Source organism: Schistosoma haematobium, chromosome 6 (assembly GCF_000699445.3).
Source record: "Schistosoma haematobium chromosome 6, whole genome shotgun sequence".
NCBI classification, from domain to species: domain Eukaryota; kingdom Metazoa; phylum Platyhelminthes; class Trematoda; order Strigeidida; family Schistosomatidae; genus Schistosoma; species Schistosoma haematobium.
Window position 1 is genome coordinate 9453539 of NC_067201.1, and position 23574 is coordinate 9477112.

The 23574-nt window shown below is 34.7% G+C and overlaps 1 protein-coding gene across 3 annotated transcripts in view; it reads left to right on the top strand.

The window, feature by feature from the left end:
- WC2_14 (blue light receptor) overlaps positions 1-23574 on the top strand; it is a 66514-nt gene that overhangs the window by 23352 nt on the left and 19588 nt on the right. The window contains exons 4-9 of one of the 3 annotated variants that reach the window (XM_051216810.1): positions 8-64; positions 1337-1451; positions 7692-8260; positions 10757-10838; positions 14982-15025; positions 19567-19639. In XM_051216810.1, the coding sequence (XP_051065425.1) occupies positions 19633-19639 (7 nt within the window). In that variant the 5' untranslated portion in view covers positions 8-64; positions 1337-1451; positions 7692-8260; ... (1 more) ...; positions 14982-15025; positions 19567-19632. Of the gene's footprint in view, positions 1-7; positions 65-1336; positions 1452-7691; positions 8261-10756; positions 10839-14643; positions 14689-14938; positions 15026-19566; positions 19640-23574 lie in introns of those variants that run through there. The other 2 variants (XM_051216809.1, XM_051216811.1) reach the window with 2 other exon arrangements.

A 23574-nucleotide genomic window follows, 5' to 3' on the forward strand; every position in this document is an offset into this window, starting at 1 on the left:
TCAATAGACTAGTACCATGCAGAAGAAAGTCAATATTGACTTTTATAGAAGCTAATCAAAACAGGTAAGAGGATATTATCATAATAAAAATATATATACTCTTCATACTAATAATGCTACTAATATCGAGATTGAACGACTGTTTAAAAACAAGACAAAACATGGACTTGTGACTTTTATGTTTGGCAGTTCCAGAAAACTCGAAAAATGCCAGCAAAGGCTCTGAAAACACTGAGAAGCATCTTATCTAATCAGCATTCACTAGAAGTTTTGCCAGAGACATCTATAGTGTAAAAAGTCACATGTCGGGTTTCTGATTGGATGATTACTTATACTGCTAATATGTTTAGTATCAATCCAGAGTTTTCCGGAAACCCAAGGACATCTAGAATACTATAAAAATCCTAGATGTTCTGTACGTAAAAGAACCTTTCGCACCTTTCCTCTCGTGTTCAAGCTGCAGTGTAGATCTAACCTGGGGGTTGCTAGAAGAGCTTAGGAACCGAATCTAGTGTTCAGTCATTTTATACGTTCCTTGCTATTGGCACACAGGATAGATCATATGTGAATTAATCGTCAAAATTTAGTGACCACTAAAAGTTTATTGGGTTTTTCTCTTCAGGATTCATGAAGTTATCATCAAAGTTCACTCTCTCTTTCTTTCTCTCTCGCTCTATCTTTCTCTAAATTCACTATTCAATAAAAATAGTTATTCATATGAGTGTGTATGTAAATCATTATTGGCTTGTATCGTTTTTGATGGAGTTTTGTTCTTTGAGCTGGATGGTTTGTATCGTTTATGTAGTAATAACCTAGATTTCGAAAACGTTATAATCATTGAATTTCCATATTATATGTGTGAGTGTGCCTTTCGACTTTTCAAATGATCGGAATAAACCATTTTGCTGTACTAGTACCAATTATCTCTGTGTATATCATTTACAATATGATTTATTTACGAGTCAAGTAAAAACATATTCCCTATAGTACTTATCAGTGTATAATGTCGACAAAATTTACATCAGAGCAACTAGTTAGTTTTGTGTAATTATATAAGCAACGTAAAACCTGACACATTAATTCATCAGTCCAAGTTCCTACACTAAATTTAAACGACAAGATCGGATTATCAAGATGGATCATAAAGTGATCGAATTAGTGTTGGCTGGCTGATCGACCTACTGACTAATAGATTGATCATGAGGGAAACGACCAATATATATTTAAAAACTAAACAAAATGTTTCGTACTATAAAAGCTCAACCATCTTCACAACCCCATATTAATATTTATTACTTTGTTTGTTGATGCTATTATTTTGTTTAATTTTGCACAGAATTCCCATCTCTTTACGTTCATTTATTCCGGATTGTGAGAAAATCACAGGGAACAACGAAAATATTATTAAATTGAAAAAGATTTACGCTGAAGAAATTGTAAATATTGTTAAAGTAAGTCAAGAAAATCTTTACACCTTGATATTCATATTGATTTCTTGTTTATTCATTTTCAATGTGCTAGATCATTATTTCCTATAAATTACTTACTTACGCCTGTTACTCCTCGTGGAGTAGCATATGCCGCCCACCAGGACTCCCCATCCAACACTGTCCTGCGCAATCCTTACCAGCTCTTCCCAGTTGTTATTCATCCTTTTCATATCTGCTTCTATTTTTCGACGTGATGTGTTCTTTGGCCTTCCTCTTTTCCGCTTTCCTTCAGGATTCCAAGTTAGGGCTTACCTCGTGATGCAGTTTGGTGATTTCCTTAATATATATCCTATCCATTTCCACCGTCTTTTCCGGATTTCCTCTTCAGTTGGGAGCTGGTTTGTTCTCTCCCAGAGAAGGCTGTTGCTGATGGTATCCGGCCAATGAATGTTGAGTACCTTTTTGATGATGGTTGTAGTAGTTCTCTAAGTCTCAGCTTCGTACAGTAGAACTCACTGTCTGGATGTTCGTATTGAAGATTCTGACTATAAATTAATTCAATGAAAATATCTAAATCTATCAAGAAGATCTTGAATTATCAAATCTTTTTATCAATAAATGAAGTCGTTCTGATATTAGGGTTTCTATTTATTGCTAAGTAAAACATAATTTGTTCTATATTAATAATAATGTTGAGCTTTTTGACTTGTGTAAAATGCTAAACAATTTCTACTTGAAATCGTGACTTCTTTACCTCTCTCCTCTCTTACGTCATCAATTGATCAATTGTTGGTGAGGTACTGTATACTAGTTGAATTCGATCAACACTTCAAGATTTATACAAATATGATACTGGTTACTAACTATTTAATAATCAATTACACCGCAATAGTTTGTCTATACTTAGGAATTCTTCTTTAATCCACTTTATATTCCTTGTTCAACTAAATATTTATGCTACTATTTATCCAGATGATGACAAACAAATAAATAAATAAGTAAACAAACTATTATTGTGTTCCCACTCCTTACTTATCTGTTCCACATACTAATAACACTGTAATACTGTTTCACTGAATTATTACATAACAGTTCAATAATATTTTATGCATTTCAGTGAATTTACAAGCTAATGAATTTTTAGTTTGATATTTTCTTAAATTCATATTCTACTGTGAATGGGAAAAAATGACATTCTTTAAGCATTAATCGTCTTAATTCACTTTTGTATTGATTGTTTGGATCTTCCCATTGATGTTTAAGACTGTGATTGATCAGTTTCTCTTATTGGTATATGTGCATTCTTGTGCGGATCGCCTCGATAGTGCCACTAAATCACAAGCATTCTATTTCCTGTTTGGAACTCATCAGTCGAATATATCTGCATTCCAACGGTACTGAGTAGGAGTTCCTCAGTAAACATCAACTCTGGGATGCTCGCACATCCATCTGATGAGTCTTAAATAAGAAGAAACGCAGATTCTATATACCACCACTAGCTACCATCCATTTCTGCTTATAATTGATCATTTTAAATGCAAGGAAATGTCTTCAGTAACAAATTCACTTTGAAATATTTGAAATTCTTGGATTCAATCCTCAATATGATCGTAATCAAGCTTTGTATGATTAATTATTTTCTCTAGTTCTGTTTATGTTCTAACTGATAGATAATTCATTAAAAACAAAGGCAATTATAAACGAAGAATTTAATTGATAGAATCTAGCTCAAGATTATTTGAAACATTTTCAATTTTTCTATAAGTATGTAGTATTCAACAGTTCCGCTTATTTTTCTATTCATTTAATGGATGAGTACTACATATTAGAACATCATGTTCCCTAAATATTTCATTTCAATCATCTGAAAGTTATTTGTATTATATCGTGTGATGCTAATCGATATCATGTGTTAAAGTTACCAGTTAGAATTCCTATTATCATTATTTCTATGCTAAATCTACTATCTCTTCTGTAGACTAATTTTCTGAACTTGATCAATTATACGTCTTACCCACATTTTTAACCTTGAGTCGATGTAATCTAATATCATCCTATTGGTTTACTTTCCTCTGCTTTAAATTCAAAGAAAAGTCAGATACCAGGTTCGATTATAATAAATTTTTAAGTATACGTGGGTTTATACTAAAAAGATACTGGACTACATTACATGATGAATTGAAAAATCTTAACTATGCATGAACAAGTCAAAAGTCGCTTTGAATAGTGCTATGTTCGAGGGATTAAGATATCACCTAGGACCGGTGAACGGAACGAAAGTCAGGAACACAACAACAAGATAAAATCAGATATTCTTCTTCGCCTCAGACCTGATAATTGGTGGGAAAAGACCAAACTCAGCTGGGAAAATATATAGTCCCATAAACAATCTACGAGAGAGAATGACATGCACAAAACTCATGCGTATATATTCAATACAAAAATATCCTGGAAAAACACTACAGAATACAGTACTAAGAGAGAAAACTGACCAATGACGTTTAAGGTTCTTCGAGCCGGAAAACACAAACTGAAGGAAAAATGGGCATTTTGGTGCGAAAATGAAGAAATCGAATTTCCATAATTAAATTACAAAAACGAGAAGTTTATCAAGTGACTTCCGGGGATCTAACATCCCCAGCAAATAGGATAAGCTGTAAATAATTGATTACCAATAAATAAGGAATAATAAACAGTGTAATTATGATTACTACCTTTCATGAGTTATCGTTTCTTTAATCTTCGCCTTGTATCATCAATTCTCAACTGTTTACTACGAATAATTGAGCTTGAACACTAACTGTTGTGACTTTTAGCCCGGCTAATTATCACGTGGATTGTCACGCCAATCGGAATACCAGTTGTACAATTTTAACACTGTGCTACAACTATGACGTATTGACTGGTATGAGCAACCTAGCGTCCTTATTGATCCTTTTTCCTGCCCAACCCTGCCTGTTGAGTCCAGAACTCCAAAAACAGCATCCACTATGCGAATCATTTATTTCAAACACACTTGGTTTATATGCCAACCAAACAGACCTCGTCATACCATAAATAGAAAATAACAGTTATACGAGATCAAGCCAAGAAAGTGGCTGTGAACATGGGAGACCGTAATCAACAAACTGGACATAACTTAAGAACAGTAAATCGCATAATAATGGTCTATAAGTCAAAAGAAAGCTTATAATAAGAGGAACGTAGATATAAATAATCTAGTTACTAAATAGTTATACAATAAGAATATATGTATCATATTAGTCCATTAATAGTTGTCAGAAGTTACCTATAATTTAATCTTCACTAGGATATAACACTAATTAAATTCATTGTTCGTATCTTTTTCACACTTTTTATCAGTTAAAATAAAGAGAAGACCATATTATAGTGAAATATATTAAGTGAAAAAAAACACTATAGTTAGTATGTAATTAATGGATAAAAGATGGTTTCCTCATTGTAACGATTCAACTTTTTTACTTCTGGTATTATTCTGTCTTAAGATGGTTTCCGGTAATGGTACGGTTGATGTCATCGTCTCTCGGTGTTTCGGAATGGCACGAACCAATTGATACAGTTGAAGGGTTGTTCTTTTACAAAATTGAATCTATACAAACTAGATAGACTAAACGTTTAATATATACAGCACTTTGATAATAATCCATCACTTCTTATTAGATTAAAGGCTAGAAGCTTGAGAAAAAGCTTACGACTCAGAACATTCGTAATTGCAATATAATGAGTTTCTTTATGTAACAATAAACATGAATGTTTGACAAGAAATTTAACAAGCTAAAAGGATAAACAACCAATCCGTTAACAGTAAAGGTCAGGGAGGGGTTATGAGTTGAAAAGGTGTTATTGAGGACTTCCTTGTACATCAAATCTACCACTGGTCAACAGAAACAATCGAATTAGATAACTTGAGGTCTTCTTAGCAGTTAATGATGAATCAAGTCAAACAAATATATAAACTCCGCTAAATCTTATTTCACTCCTAATCTGTCTCATATTTGAAGCAGTACTAGTTTTTGAAACACTGTAGAACACTATGCTGAGTACTTAAAGCTTCAATTTGTCTCTCAGTTGGTAAATGTGAAAACAACAGATTTCAATTTATGGAATTTTTAGGCTGGTATCAGAAGTTTGACTTTATGATGAATGTACTAAATAAATTGAGTCCCTTCAACTTAGAAAGATATATACTGATATGTATTTATGTATAGCCAAATTTTCTCAGATTATATTAATAGGTTGTAGATTTGCAAATACATAATATCCCCAAACTTAGTGAACAGTACCCTTAAGACATCTTCAAAAGTATAATAGTAACCAAGTGCACTACACTGATAACAACCTTCAGAGGTTCTAGAGATAACCCTGAAAAGGTAAAATCAATTTCAGCCATTCAGAATACAAATGATATAAATGAGTAATTTCTTGCATGACTTAGGGTCTGTGTATAATGATGTATTGGTTAGAATTAATGATTAGGAATAGAGCGAGAAAATGCTTTGTACAAATGACTACTTATATAGTTATTTGTTTCGTTTTAAATATCAAAGAAAAATAAACGAAAAAAAAGTATGGGAAGAGTTTGGGAAATAATAAACAAAGTCTTTTGCTAAAGTTAATTCGGCTAAGGAAGAGATAAAGGGGTTACAAATTTCCTATGAATACAAAGACTTGAATCGTTAGCTTGAATCCCTATAGCTTACAATATGTATGGTAGACGAGATCGAATCCCATGACGAAAACCAGCGGTAATACGATAAGTCAATTTTAAATGACCTATTTCTGTCTACTATATGACCGCCATCGACGAAGTGTGATAAAACAGAGCTTTGTATTGTTTTGACTATTACCCTTTCCCAAACATTAAGAGGTGTTCACTAACTCGTTGGCTCAGTTGTCCGGTTTTACGCCCAATATTCGGTCATGATTGGTTTACTATGCGTTAATGTATGCATATAAATATTGCTGCATACTAAAATATATTAGAATTGCGGAAATCACCAAACTGCATCACGAGGCAAGCCCCAACTTGAAATCCTGAAGGTATAAGGAAGAAAGGAAGACCAAGCAGAAGTCAAAAGATTGAATAGCAACTGAGAACAACTGGAAAGGATTGCCCAGGACAGAGTTGATTGGAGAATCCTAATAAGCGGCCTACACTCCTCCACGAGGGGTATACTAGAATAAAGCCTGATGAAGATCTAATTGAAAACAACATTGTTCGCTTATATATGTTGCTCTAAAATAAAAGTTGCCATTGCATTCTAATATAATAGCCTCTGTTTTAAATATGTTTGCTCCATCAGTAAATTAAACTTTTACCATAATGGTTATTGAAGTTGAAGGTTTTGAGATGGTGAAGATTTGTAGCTCAGGTGGATGTTTTGATGGAGTCTTGTTCTCTGAGCTGAATGGTTTGGTTGTGGAGCTTTCATCGTTTTTCTGAACGGCACCACCAGCACAAGCTTCAATAGAAGTGAAGTGTTCGAAATTCTCCATATGCGTTTCACAGCTTATCCTGTACACCTCGATGTTGATTGGTTCTTAATGACCTTAAATTTGTCATTGTTTACTTCTTTGTTTTGGTTGTGTCTCCCATCGGTTTGATTTTTGCTCCTATATTTGTGCATAATTATCCTGATTGGTTGATAAATTGAATCGATTTCAATGTGCTTCTTGATTGCTGATTGACCTGAGTGCCAGACTTCTAAAATTGGAATTTCCTCTGTCCAAGATTCACACATTTTTCCAATCGAATGAGTGTCCGCAGTTGTCCACGTGTATTGATATAAGTGAGGAAATATCATGGCGTTTGACTGCTAATTGATGTTCATGTAGGCGAAGGTCAAGGGGGCGTCCGCTTTGTCCGATGTAGTGTTTTTCACAGTTGGCACAACTGAAGTTTGTGCTGGTGATGTCGTTCAGAAGAACGATGAAAGTTCCACGACCAAACTGTCCAGCTCAGAGAACAAAACTCCATCAGAAGTTGAAGGTTATTTCCAGGCAGTCGGTTGGAAGCTATAAACTTAGGTTTCATACTAGCTGGCAGTCGTCAGTAATGCGTATCCATAATCAAGGGAAAACTGCTTCTCTCAGTCAGATTCATCACTCAGTTTGTCAGCCACAGTCAGAGACGCATTGCCAATAATCTACTCGTACTGTAAATAACATTCCGTTGGGATTGAAATGTAGAGTTAAATGTTAGAAATTCTTAATTGGTCCATCGATTTTCGTCTATTTCAGCTTCCTCGTTATCCTGTTGAACAACATTTAAATTTAGAAACTATACATCAATCACAAAAATCTACCATTTTTCTTTGTTCTGATCATCTTGTCTTAACACAATGGCCATTAGATCCACAATCATTTGTATGTAATGGAGATTTGGCGCATATTATTCCATTCTATGAATTATGGTGTGATACAATGAAACTTGATGGATTATTATGCATACGATCATCATCAATATATGTGTCAAAATCATTAAAGCACCATAATAAATTCAATCCTAATAGAAAAAATTCCGAAATTGACAATGATCATTTAAGCAAATATAATATCTCTTCATCATCCGGCATATTAGAAGAAGATGCTGATCTATTGAATAGTCCTACTTTCAATGAACAATGTAATCAGTTAATTAATGATACAGAGGTAATAAAAACATCAAAATCTTCTTATTCATCAAATGATAATCATACACTTAATAATACTGATATGTTATTATTAATTGGGCATCCACCAATGGAAAATTGGGCAATCCGTTTTTCAAATAATAATCTTTGTGAAAAATGGCGACATATGATCAATGAGTAAGTTGATTTAATTGTTTTGCTCATTTTTATTTTTATTTTTCGATTTATATGTTTGTCCTTTAACAGTTGAATTTACGATTCGATCTAAGCTAGACCATCATTGTCAACCTAGAAACATTGGGCGGCCGTATCGTCTTTGTTTGGGACTCCTCGGCAGTGTGCATCCACGATCCCTAACCAAAGGAACTCCAACCCGCGAACTTTTACCTCTAGACCACTGAGTCAGCATCAAACGATGTTAATGCCTAACTTTAATCTATTTATGATCTTGCGCAACCCTTCATCCATTGTCTGAGGCAGATAACTATCTCGTACCGGATAAGGATTAAAATTCACTGGTCACGGTTTCTCAATACAACCCCAGTAAATCCATCTTGGAGCTAATCACTAGTGAGTACTACTGAGGAGTCCTATATTAGAACGAAACGACCGTCCAGTGCTTCTAGGTTTTCATTGGTGGTCTAGCTTAGATCGACTAGTGAATTTAATTTTTAAAATACTACGGTTTCCTCACACACCCTACTGATTATATATTTGTGTTCAGTAGAAGTTGGTAGGTAATTAATTGGGTAGTTTAAGTTACAGTTCATCAGACTGATTATCAAAATAAGGTCATTTAGACACGACAAAATATCTATAGCGATGCCAAAATATCAGTGTGGAATGTGAAGGAATCACAGATCTTTTACTTTCGGAAAAATTAAAGTTGATTGCTTAATATACACAGAACAGATTAAATGCCAACTATAAGTCTTATTTTAGTATTCAATCTATAAAATACAAATGAACACGTTTGATCAGTGAAAATAATTATTTTATTTGAAGGAGTTTTGCGTTCAATCTGTAAGTTGTATTTGTTATAGAATACTCTCAGTTAGAGCACAGGACAGCTGTTTCATCTAAGTATAGGACTCTATAAGAATGCATACAAGTACGACTAAACCACAAATTGGAAACAAGACCATGAGGTTACGCAGAGAACGCTTGTATCGGTGTATCGGTACTCATCCCCCATAAAATATGAATTAAACTTCATTTTCACATTATAATAAAAACAGTTTTATAAAAATCTCGATAGAAGGTTGTTCAGGAAAATTAGACTGTAACAAAGGATATGAACAATCTTTCTTATGAGTACACAAATTTAAACAAAACATTTATGCATAAGTTAAACTGTTGGTTTAAACTGTGCTGGTAGGTGCGGACTACTAGATTGAGGTCCTCGCGATTATTGAATTCAATAGTTAAAGATCCTTAGTGACATGACTAAGGATGAATCACAATAACCTGAATCTATTCACTCTTTGCCCGCTCCTAGATTTTTAGTTTTAAAATTATCTTGAATGAGATCTTCTGTGTCTAATCTTTTCTACCGTCAATAATACTGTTATTACTCCTACGATTCTGGTATATGTCTCGTTAATTCGACCTCACTGTATTGGTGTATTGTGGGAAATCGGATCGGTACACATATGGGGCAGGTATTACGTTGTTTGTGACTGACCTGCGGATATATGTGAGATGGTTAAAGATAATCGATAGGGAACCCTGGTACTATGTTTTGTACTATTTGGTACTGATTGGTGAAATAAATCTTCAATCTTGAAATAGATCATCCATTCTCTTTATGGTTGGAATATACACATCTGTCTAACGAGTGTTAAAGAGCACAAAATATTGATCCATAACTTAGAAAAGATTCCCTCAAACCAAATAACATCAAAATATAGTGTACGCATTGTCTAGTTACTTAGGCTATTAACAACATTTCAACTCGATTTACGAAATTCGATCAACACTTTAAAGACTTGAGACGAACATGACATTTATATTACTATCAGTTGATTATTTAGTCTGATTTACATAAATGTAGGCGTAAATTGTAGTCAGATTTTTACTCAAAATATTTATTTATTTATTTAGACACATAAACATTGGTAAAAGGAGGCACCAAGTAGATATGCGCCACATAAATCATCCGATTTGTGTGAGGGCTGTGATACTGCCCGGGTGCCCAGACCGAAGCAGGTGGTTTTCTTAGGGGGCCACACCCTGAGCCTTTGACCTAAAGGTCTGACCCGTAAGGCAGTGGAGCATCGTAAGGAGATGCAGTCCCATGGTAGCCGGTGACCAACGATTGGTTCATACGCCATTTGTTCCTGCAGGATACTGGAGCCCATGTGGATCATTGGTTTGGTATCCGGTTAAAGTGCCGGACATTCGCTTTTCGTCCTCTCATTTTCATAAACAACACCCCCACCACGAGAAGGCAGTGAGTAGGACTTCTCTGGCAGAGGCTGTATACGCGTGGCCGTGTGAGAGTATTTCGAGAGGGAGGGTGGACCCATCCCACTCTCGGCCATACCAGGGTATTTGGGGGCACTCAAAATATTATTCTGTCACCGAATCACATGATCCCCTCTTTCTTCTTTTCATACGATCTACACGTATAAATCATAACAAAATATAACATCTATTACTTTACTAATTTAGATCTATTCGAAAAAGTCAACAAATATTCTATGGGAAATCGATCAATGTGAAGGTGATCAATCAGATAATTCCAAATCATCAAGTAAGTTCACCTACGTTGATCAATAAATCGTTTGTGACAAGAGTAATTTTTAGTAGTTACATTTATACTACTAAAAATAGTAATCATATTTTCACCAATGATTTCTAAAGGTCATTTCGTGTTGTTTTATTGAGAAGCAGTGATCTATGGAGTTCAACCATGTCGACTGTGAGATAGTTATCTATCAATCATGGTGCCATCGGAAGATACTTACACAATGTCATAAACTGATTGAAGTTAGAAATGTAGTCTTAGGCGTAGACACAGCAGTTTAGGGATTAAGAACTCACTGCGATGAAACCTAAAGGTAGTGAGTTCAAACCCTTGGGAGAATGAGGGTCATGGGTTCAAATGACTAAGGAATTCCATGATAAGACCGAAGTAAATATTCAATGCTTTCTAATTTTAATGGTTATTTTTTCATAATGTAATTGTTAGAGATTCTACATTAGACATACTTGAAAGCAAGACTTAACCGATCAATGTTTGATCACCATTAAAAACCTGGAAACACTAAAAGGTCGTTTTGTCCTAGCATGGGACTCCTCAGCAGTGCTGATCCACTACCCCACATAAGGGGATCAAACCCAAATCATCGGTTTGGCGCGCGAACATTTAACTCCTGATTCATATAACTACTTAATGAAAAAGTACGAATAGACAAACAGCTGAAAATGTAACTGATACATTATCAACAAGACAAATGAAAAGAACAAATATATTAAAATTTTGACCTTAAAATGAAATCTTTAATAAGAATTACAGGCTGAAATCCAACATTGACCCAATACATGAACGCAAAAATGATGAGAAGTGTAAGAGACCACACGTTTATTAAACATTGACAATATATAACCTTATGCTTGTCAAAACACTTGAATATTCACTTCTTATACTTAACGGTGAGACAAATGAATAAATTCAATGTATTATTGTCATGTTTACATTGAACGACTGTAGTATCATTTGTATTATGTCTTGTGAATCCAATGACTGAAACCATGTGACAAATGATGAATTAGCATCCCGATTCTCAGGATTCTTAAGCTTGTGTGTATACGATCTTGATATATAGCCTTTTTATTTTAAAATTTATGTCTTCTGTCATATGATTATTACTATTCTCTTTTATCATGATAACATGTTGCTATGTGTATATAAGTCAAAATAATGTTTACAATTTATTCAAAATGTATACTGTTATTTTCTAAGACTTCATTTTCAATAAATTATTACATAAATGACTTATTACGTATGAATACGTGAAAAAAATTATTCACATGACAACTAATAGTTGTATTAATTGGAAGGAAATTAATTCAATTCACTAGTCATTGTTGATATATAATTATCATTAGTAAGAATTTGATTTATCCAATTGTTGATAAGTACGGTTGAATGTTGACCTATCTTTATTGGGTTATGTGATACATGTATGATCAGAGTGGGTTTTGTGGAGAGTTTTCGAAATTTCACAGGTTGAAATCATGAGTCAGTTGAAGCTAGATCACCATTGAAAACCTGGAAGCACTGGACGGCCGTTTCGTCCTGGTATGGGATCGTGGATGCGCACTGCTGAAGAGTCCCATACCAGGACGAAACGGCCGTCTAGTGCTTCCAGGTTTTCAATGGTGGTCTAGCTTCAACTGACTCATGATTTCAACCTGTGAAATACATGTATGAATTATCTGGATTATAAGAATAAGTTGGTTAGTACAAATTGATTCTTATTAGCAGTTAATGTTTATTCGAACTTAGTTAGTTTGTTTGGATGAATAATGAATTGGTGTTTGTACTGAAAGGTACTAGATTCGAGTTCTGATATGATCATAAACATCAGTTTATAGGTGTATTCAATGGATGGGTTGTGAATAAAATGAAATGCACTTCTTGGATTACACTGTATACCACAACCCATCTATTATAAATTGTTTCCTCCACTTAAGTTATTATTATTATTATTAATGGCTTTATTCAATATTATATTTTGGTACAGTATAGAATTCTCAGCACAAATATTAAGAAATAAAAATATTATTAGCGTATTATAAAACCTAAAAGTGTAGTGTGCATGTGATCACTGTTGTAGATTTTCAAAATTATTTCGGTGGTGAAATGTTCCTGTAGACTTTCATTTAAATCATTTGAAGTTAATGGTTTTGGTCACAGATTTTAAAAACAGATTCAGACCTGACCAATAAGTTTCCAGTATGGGGTTGAGGAGATTATTAAGGTTTTGATTGAGATCATGCACCGATTGATGTTAGACAACCATTGAAAACCCAGAAGCACTGGACGGCCGTTTCGTTTTATTGTGGGACTCCTCAGCAGTGTGCATCCACGACCCCGCCTCGAGGGATTCGAAGTTAGACATTAACGCCGTTGGATGCCGGCTCAGTGGTCTAGTTGGTTAAGCGGCTGGCGCGAGACTGATAAGTCCTGGGTTCGGATCTCGCGCGCTGATTTCACTTTTAATACCAACGCTTCATCCAATGAATTACCAGCTTGCTCAATGACTAGTATTATGTTCATAACATTACTAGTTAGTCTCAATGTGAACATCAACACTAGGATATAGTTAGCATCCAATTAACGAGTTCATCTTTAATCTCAGTACATCTAATCTGTAAAACTTATAACAAAATGTCTTTTTCAGAGAGTTAATTCTCATCACAGAAAAAACAAAAAAGTAAACTTGATAGGTTTTATGACAATTAAAGCTCTAATTCAATAGAGTAAATTGGTAAAAGTATAATATACTAATGACCTTGAATTAACCAATCAGAATTAAGGAAACACGTTTCACATTTTGCGTGAATTTTAAAGTACAGTGGTAGATAATGTGCATTTTATTACTTGTCAAGTGAAAATTGACATTATTTGGTACTTTAAAATGCTTAGAATCAATGAAAATATCTAATATGTAACTGAAAGCTGAATTTTAGATGATGCGTATGCTAGATTACGTAACATACCTTTATGTCGTTCGTTGCATAATCCAGAGTTGAGCCAGATAATGTTCTCCTTTTCTTACTCTCTCTCTCACACTCTCTAAATCTCTATCCTAAGTTTCTAAAGTTTGCAAATCTAAGGGTGCCAAGGCATTAGATTTCAGCTTAACCCTGACCTTAATTTATAAATCTTAAAAATCTAACTCGAACGTTTTTGTTTTACGACTGATGTCAGTTGGAAACGAAAGCTCTACGGGTTTGATAATCCTAGCTGGCAACACTAGTCTGACTCCTAATATATGAGTATATATGCAAACTTACTCTCTTACTACAAGAGATAATTTGACTTGTGAATATTAATTATTATCAGAAGGGGTTCTGTGGAGATTGTAGTAATTTCAACAACTGAGATTATGAGTCAATTGAAGCTAGATCACCTTGGGAAACCTGGGAGCACTGGACAGCCGTTTCGTCCTATTGTGGGACTCAGCAGTGCGCATCCACGACCCCGCCTCGTGAGATTCGAAGTTAGACATTAACACCGTCGGATGCCGGCACACTGGTCTAGTTGGTTAAGCGGCTGGCGCGAGGCTGGGTCGTGATGCGCACTGATGAGGAGTCCCACAATAGGACGAAACGGCCGTTCAGTGCTTCCAGGTTTTCAATGGTGGTCAAGCTTCAATTGACTCATGATCTCAACTGTTGAAAATATTAATTATTACAATAAAAGCAGTTATTTCATTACTTAATATTGTTTATTAGTGACTATATCCTAATTGGCTGATAACTCGCTCAAGGTCATCACTATAATGTACTTTTACCAGTGTATTTCATTTAAGTTCACTAGATTGATACTCATATATAACAATATTATGACAAAGGAAAAAGATATTGATTTGGTCTCTGTTAACACATCGTTACAAATCAAAATTGTATCATAATAAAGAACATCATATTAATTGATAAGTGGTTGTCTTTGTTAATCACCAATCAAATCATTAAATGATCTCTATGACTAGAAGAAATACTACTACTAATAATAATATAAGCATTATTTCTTATTATGATTTGATCTTAAACTCATCTGAAAGAACAAAATCAATTGTTTTAATTAATTAATTAATTGTATTTTAATTAATTTTTTTCTAGGTAATATATAAATATCATAATATTTCTGTTGATATGACAATAGATCATTTAAAAGATAAATCATTGGAAGGACTTAATATTAATGTAGTAAGTTGATGTTTAAATGAATATCATTTAATGATTATGAATATTAACGAGTAATGTTGCCATTTCTCTTATTATAATTTAGCTAATCTTTCTTATTGCTTAATATTCTTGAACATGAATTTAATGGACAAGTCCCCAAATTAGAATATAGTTGAATAGGAACGTAATCAAATAATAAATAAGAAGGCTGGATGGAAGTAGGAATCATAATAAGAAAAATGTTAGTATATATTTATAGTTTTTACATGAAAGGATTCTAGAGTCTTCTTCCAGTATGTGCTAGCATTGATTCGTTTAAAAAGAATAGCCAATCAACATGCCACAACATAATTCTTCACTGGACATGCTTTAATTCAATTGATATCCTGCTAATAAGTGGATTATGTAACATTTTTTTAATGAGATAATATAGTTTACATATGTGTAAAAAATCAGTTTATTTTGAATGGATTACAAATATCTAATAAGTTCAAGACAGATATTGTTTCATTCTATTTTGAGACTATTTGAACAACAGGTATCCATGATCTTGGACAAGACGGTGGGGGATAGGGAATGAATTCTGTAGTTTTAGATTTTTCATGACATTTAAATAAACAGTATATTAAAACTCTGCTCTACATGTTTAACAAATTTTATTAATAACAGTGAATAATAATGTAAACCATCTGAAATTAAAAAATGCATATCATTGGATGTCAATTCAGTGATTTAAAAAGTAACTGTTCAGCTGAAGGTTTAAAAGTTCTGAATTTGATACCTGATGAACTTTTGAATGTATATTGGTGATGAGCCCCATACAGTGATGGAACTGGTATTCACTACTTCTGCGTTTTTAGTGATGGTCTGACTAAAATCAGTCAACTCATGATTTAAACCTGAAGGTTATAATTATATGATGAATGATATTATCAACTCATTGTCTATCAGTAAATGGTTTTTAAAAAATACATTTGTTAGAATCTATTTTTGATAATACCTATGATTTCGATGTAAGAATGAGCATACGGTGAGAATTCTCTAGTACCGTATATAAACTTATAAAACAGTTTTCTTATAGTTGATAGGTAAGAAAATTTGACAAATAACTCTATATGTGTAGATATTATTCAAACAAAGTGAGTCTTATATAAACTTGGTTAATTTTAACCGGTCTAATGAGTTCATAAGTAAACATTATAGTTATAAAAAACTACACTCTGTGAAACCTGTTAATAAGGGTTTATAATTTCCCGTTATTGAAATTCAGAGATTGTAATTAGTCGGTTAGATGGTAACTGTCTATACTCAGTTGTAGTTCAATATAAACTGCGCAAGGAGCTTGAGTCTCAATGTAAACACAAACATTAGGATTTGGCTGGTATATGAAGCTGAAAAGTTCGAAATAAAAAGAAATAGGCACCCGGGATTCCTCTGGTATCTATCTGTTACAACAGCCTCCTCGAAAAAAACCCCTACCATTTAAATTAATTCTAAATTTTTATGGCCTCATATAAAAAAACACAAGAGATGGAATATTATTCACTTGTTTAAAGGTACAATACTCTTTTATTAAAAATTAAAAAAAGTATTCAGAATGTACAAAAATGGAATCGTGGGATATTTAGACATCGTTCCTAACATCGAGAGTATACAACCACAAAGGGCAAGTTCGTTTATCTAAAAAAATGAACTGGAAACGTACGAAAAAAATATATCAAAAATGAAAAAATAAATGAATCAACTCACAAGTGAACAATCAAAGTCAGGTAATCAAGATAGCAGCCGTCAAAATAAGAATTTAATCAAAATAAAATAGCCATCATCAAAGAAATACCAAGAAGTAAAACTGAGACGACTGATCAAACATAATTATAATTAAATATATGCAACAACCTTGTTTCGAATCAAATATGGTACACAAAAATGGATGAATGAGAAGGGTAACTTTATATTTGAGTAGAAAAGAAAAGTTGGTGAAATGTACTACATACATATGAGGGGGAAGGGTGAGACTATAATTTATGAACAACCTTTGAACGAATCTTAAGTGACCCTGAGAAATTTCAGTCAATTTGAAATAAATTTGGTATAGAGAAAGTATATGTTATACAAAGCCAAAACATTAGAGTAGATACACTTCTTTGATATGGTCTAAATAATTTTTAAGGTCAGAAAGAGTCTCTACAGTTCTCAAATCGCAATGCATAAGGTACAGGAACTCCAGAACAGTCGACTTCTGGAACTGTGATAGTGTCGCGAAAATTATTTTACACTCGACCACATTCCTTCCATATTGTTGGTTTGTACTCCGATTGTGAAGTCTACAAAATTTATCTTGTAAATAAAGACACGATGCATATAACCAAGTCTTGATAGGGATGTACATGCTCTCTAGTCCTATGTGTATATTATAGCACCCGGCTTCACATACCCTTTTATAATTAGTATCAGCGTTGCAGACTGTCAGTTTCTAACGTGCTGAAAATTTTCTTTTTGTAATAATCTATAATATATACCAAAGACCTGCTAACTATACTTAAAGGAACTAAAGCATATTCAGTCTTCTCGAATACTTCTCCCTCTATTAAATATGTGTTTTCTATCGGCTGTTTCATCTATTTCTACGATTCCTCCAAAGGATTGATTTAAGCTCACCAACTGTATTGAAAATATATCTCTATAGCGCTCATACTATTGAACTGCCGGAGCTTCAGCAGCATCTGAAAAGGTTGCAGACAGTGTTGCTGGTGCTTTTATTATCCAGTTTTCAAAAATTATCAGAACCTGTCTTAGTATCAATTGGGATCGAGTGAAAATATTCCTCATTCTAACAGGCTTCTTCCAACGTATATTACATCGAAATACAACATCTTCACGATGGTCTGCACAATGTCCAGCAGTCATTTGAACACCGAAATCACTAATGAAGGGACTCATCTGTTTTAGTCGCCCAACTATAATGTCCTCCTTGAAATCCACCGTAAACCGATCGTACGTGTGAATTGGGTACTGAATCTTGAAGTCACTTACTCGCTTCTGAATAGCTCGTCCGCAAATCATAGTCTCGCTGTAAAGGACTTTGAAATAAGTTTTCGTGTTGAAGGATATTTCAAGTTATTTGTTACACATTACAAACCAATAAAAATGGTTAAATACATTTTAATGTGCTACCTATTGGATAATAAGTAGTATAGTTTAGTACGTCATATCAAGTCTTCGAATAAGGAAACCGCAATCGGTATGTTGATAAAAGTATGAGTTATTTAGTACCTGTTTTGTGATGTGACGCAATCACAGTGGCCATTGAGAAAATCGAAGATGAACGGAATTATGATTCCATTTGGTTACAAAAATGTTTTTTGAAAGTTTACCCCCGACTATTGGGAAGCTACTATTTCATCAAATTGCATATTGTTTAATTTACTGCTGTTTTTTTCAAGAAAAAAGTATGAATTTTGAAGCTGTAATGATTTGCAAATACATTGATTATTTTTCTTCACCACAAGATGATTGTATATAGTCGAAAGGAAACTCTCCTTGACCCGGGTTTTTTACTAGTTGGTGCACAGAAGTAAAAGTGTACTTGTAATATTGCTTAAACTGATTTTCTGTGAATGATTTGAATCCATCCCACATAAATTCTCAGTCTGAAACGCTACCACTAAGTCAGTCGGTCCATGATTAGCCTTCTGTAGAACTGAAATATTCACATTGATTAATAACTGCATATTGGTAACTAGTGTCCTGTTTCTTTGATGCTTTAATTGCTGAACAAATTCTGCCCAATCAAGTTATAATATATCCCGTTAGTTTACTGAACTCATTGTTACGTTAACTTCGTTTTTTATGTTAAGTGGTTGAGTTAGTCGATGGGAGATTATACTTGACCACTTATAGGCCATGCTACATCGTGATCAGATGGGTTCAATCAACACTAAATGACTAAATACAGTGATATCGCTCGTAAGTACTACTACTACCACCACTCAGTACTCAGTCCATCAATGTACACTAGTTTACTGTTTTCATATATATAATCTGAAAGCAGTCAATCTCCATTTTGTGAGATTGTCCGAAAATATCCCTGGACAAAGTCTCTAGAAGCCCAGAAAACGCCAAGAAAATTTTATATAATTCTCATTAAATAGAAGCTTTTCAGAAAAACCTAAAAAAAAGAAGGATCTTGTGTCACATTTTTTGATTGGACCATTTCCTATACCGTTACTCTAGTTAATATGTTTCCAGGATGTCCTAGAAAATCAAGGCCACATGGAATCCTATAAATACTCGATTTTCTGTACATAGACTAATCTTATAGTTAAATTTTTACCCATATTTCGCATTTTTTTTTCTATCTTGTTTAAAATTGAAGTATAGAATCAGTCAGGGGGGTGGTATAAGAAGTGGTTAAGATGTCAGTAATAAGCATTCCCCTAGCACATTTATCACATTTATGATTAATAATAATAGAGAATAATTGAATAATTAATTTTCACTAAATATAATTAACAATAATCCTAATAAGTAATATATCGTTGTTCATATTTATTATTACATAGAATAATACAAAAGCTGATTTATATCTACGCTATACTGAATCAAATGGAGAAGAACGTGAAATACTTATGTATGGTAAGTATGAATCTACTGAATTAAAAATTATTAAATAATTAACTTGTATACAATACACTGTAATGTGGTCATTCATTAATAATCTGTACTATGCATTGGATTGAAGTGATATAATATATTTATTGAATAAATATATTCACACACACACACAAACAAACAAATACAAATGATTTCACTCTAGTACTCATTTTTACACACTTTACATAATCTTCAAATAATAATAGACAGGTAACAAGTGTACACATGATAATAATAATAATAATAATAATAATAATAATGATAATAATGATAATAATAATAATAACGCATACTTGTGTATATTTGTAGCATTTAGATAGGTGAAAAAAAAACTTGGAAAGAGTAATCAAGGTAATTGAAGCTACCATTTGTTTTGTTGAGATCAACTCAAGATAGATAACTATTGTAAAACAAGATTCTTTCTTGTGCCGATCTGAGACACATTACTAGTGCATAGTGAAGAGCAGCATATTTACAATTGAAGAACATCTCCAACTCAAAACAACTGTCTGTCAACCAACACCAAACTCAGAATTTTCAATACAAATGTCAAGACAGTTCTACTGTATGGGGTGGAAACCTGGAGAACTACAAAAGCCGTCATCCAGAAGATACAGGTGTTTATTAACAGTTGTCTACACAAAATACTTCGGATCCATTGGCCAAACACTATCAACAACAATCAATTGTGGGAGAGAGCGAACCGGATCTCAGTGGAGGAAGAAATGAGGAAGAAGCGATGGAAGTGGATAGGACACACATTGAGGAATGCACCCAACTGAATCACAAGGAAAGCCTTTAATTGGAATCCTCAAAGCGAAAGAAGAATAGGAAGGCCAAAGAAAATATTACACAGGGAAATGGAGATAGATACGAGAAGAACGAAGAAGAATTGTATGGAACTGGAAATGAAGGCTGAGGTCAGAGTGGGTTGGAGAATGCTGATCGGCGCCTTATGCTCCATTGGGAGTAACAGGTGTAAGTAAGTAAGTAATCGAAGACCCCATCTACGGTCTAACCCAAGACTCTCAGACCACGGAGCGAGTAGTTTGGCTTTCGGGTCACTGAGGTCAGCATTCAATCATGTACTTGTCTAACTTTAATCAGTTTACAATATTGTGTGGCCATCGTTCAATATCCTTTATGAATAACTACTTAACACCTGACATGGTTGGACTCCACTGGTTTCGGCTTCTCACTAGAGTGATGTGAATCACCAACTGAAATTAGTTACTAGTGAGCATATTATAATTATCTGTATAGAGATTTGTGAAAATTGTTGGATGATAGTACTGGAGTAACGAACCCACCTAAGGAGTGGTTCCATATTAGAACGAAACACCTGTCCAGTGATTCTTGGTTTTTATTGACTGTTTAGACTTGATTGGTCAGGCATCTCAGTAATATTCGAAATTCTCTACAAAGCCCTGTTTTGATAATTGTCATATATGTATCCGTTTATCACATTTAACATAACCATTGTCGTGTGTGCTACTTATGTCGACATAAGTAGTATATAACACCAGTCAGGAATGAAATGCCTGACAGCAGAAAGTTGAGATCGATGAGGGAAGAACGGGAATAGAAAGCAACCAGTATGGAAATGCAGGAACAATGAAGCCTGAGACAGGTAATTAACATTTTGCAAATGAAGAATTGGAGTATAATTTCCCTATTTTATCAACTCTATAATTTTGCGCTAAATATAATATAAGTTGTCGATCAATGGTGACCCACTAGTGCTGGCTGTGAAGTTTACCAGGTTGTTGCGCCGCGCGATACCAAATCTGGATGAGGAGTCAGGCGTACAGTTGTTGGCGTTGCAGTTTATCGAGAGTGTCTGCCGTCGTTTCCCAGCAGCTGAAACTAGTAAGAGCCGCACAACCCATGGATATCAGTGAACCGGCGAAAATGACCCGACAGTTGATTACCCAAACAGTAGCTCCGATGGGTGCGGGAGTCAGGAGATAGACAGTCTCGAGAAGAATATTGAGGAGCTACAGCGTGAGATTGCTTCAATACGAGTGAATCATAACAGGAATAATAAGTGTTACGCCTGTGGAGGGACAGGATATTAGGAGATAGACTATCCAACAAGACGAAGGCGCAGATATTTTAGACGTTATAACTCGTGTTCTTTCTACCCAAGGAATCGGGGGGTTGTTGTAATATCAAATAAAGGGACGGTTTACACGAAAGTAAGCATAAACAAATGAGATTTAGTGTATCTGATTGATACAGGCAGCAGTATCATAAATAGGCAAAGAGCAATGTAAGAGACTCAAGCCATGTACATTAGCAGTTAACATCATTGGAGGGCACATGTTAGTGTTGAGTATGTCTAACGGTATCGTGAAAGTAGGTGGTGCGGAGATAAATTTCCCGTTTGTAGTAACCACAAGCCTATCGAGACCGATAATAAGAATAGATTTCCTAAGAGAAGCAAAAGCAATAGTTGACTTAAGAAGCAGTAAGGCGGTCACAAAGTACCGTTCATCCACAATACATGAAAGTAGCGAAGTAGCTGAGATAAGAGTGGTTGTAGTTGTGTAGTTGTGTACAACCATACAGAAACAGATCACTCCAAACATGTGGAAGTGATCTTAAAGTGAATTGAAGAATTCAGACTTGGAATTAATGAGGACAAGTCTCAGATAGCGAAAGGTAACGTCACGTTGGGGCATAAACTGCTACTGGAGAAAATTCTAAGGATAAAGAACATTGCAGTACTTAATTCGAAAAGAAAATTGAGACAGTCCCTAGGAAGGGCGGCGTTCTATAGTCGGTTCGTCAAAAACTTCAATGAAACATCAGCACCCCTATATAAGTTGTTGAGCAACACTAATTTTACGTAAACACAGACCTCTCAACAAACGTTCTACCAAATCAAAAACATACTGGACAACCGCCAGTTGACTCTCAGACTGCTTAAACCTGAGAAACAGTTTACAGTGACCACAGATGCAAGTGATCATGGTATAGGTGCCATCTTGAGTCTGTCTGACAGAGTGGTGGAATACGCGAGTCGCGTTCTTATGCCCGCAGAACAGAAGTATTCAACGATCGAAAAGGAGTGTTTGGTAATTGTGTCCGCAGTAAACAAATGGAGATCGCACTTTTTAGGTAAACGATTTCACATCGAGACTGACCACGAACCCATACGGTGCTTGAAACAGCAAGAGACCCCGTGGGAAGTTGGCTCGATGAATGATACGTTTGCAGGAGGACGACTTCAGTATCGGCCATGTTCCAGAGAAGGAAAGCGTAATGGCTGACTACTTGTCGAGACCAGACATGGGAGCCGAGCCTCCACTGGTAGCATACAAAGTGAACAATATAGAGGGAGGCCTACTAGGACTTGCCGGGCAGCAGAAAGCTGACCCTAAACTTCAAAAGGTAATCAACGTGATAAAAGAGGGAGCAGAAGTCGACAAACGAGCAATCGACGAGGAGACAGCAATATTGCTTCGGCAAAAGGAAAGATTGGAAGTAAACGCATATAGGGCTCTGATCTAGCAGGATGATGAAGAAAATTCGGTGTCCTCATCTGCATTCTCCTTAATCACAATAGTTATTCATTACATTTTTTACGTTAAGGATTGCCGTTAGTTTATTGTTTGTATAGAGATTTTTGTGGGGATTCGGTTTATAATTTGATAAAATAACTTTCACTAATTGAAATCATGAGTCAATTGAAGCTAGACCACCATGGAAAATCTGGAAGCACTGGACGGCCGTTTCGTCCTAGTATGGGACTCCTCAGCAGTGCGCATCCACGATCCCTCAGCCGCTGAGTTGTCTCATACTAGGACGAAACGGCCGTCCAGTACTTCCAGGATTTCCATGGTGGTCTAGCTTCAATTGACTCATGATTTCAATCAGTGAAATTTCTAAAATCTCCACAAACCCCTTCTGAT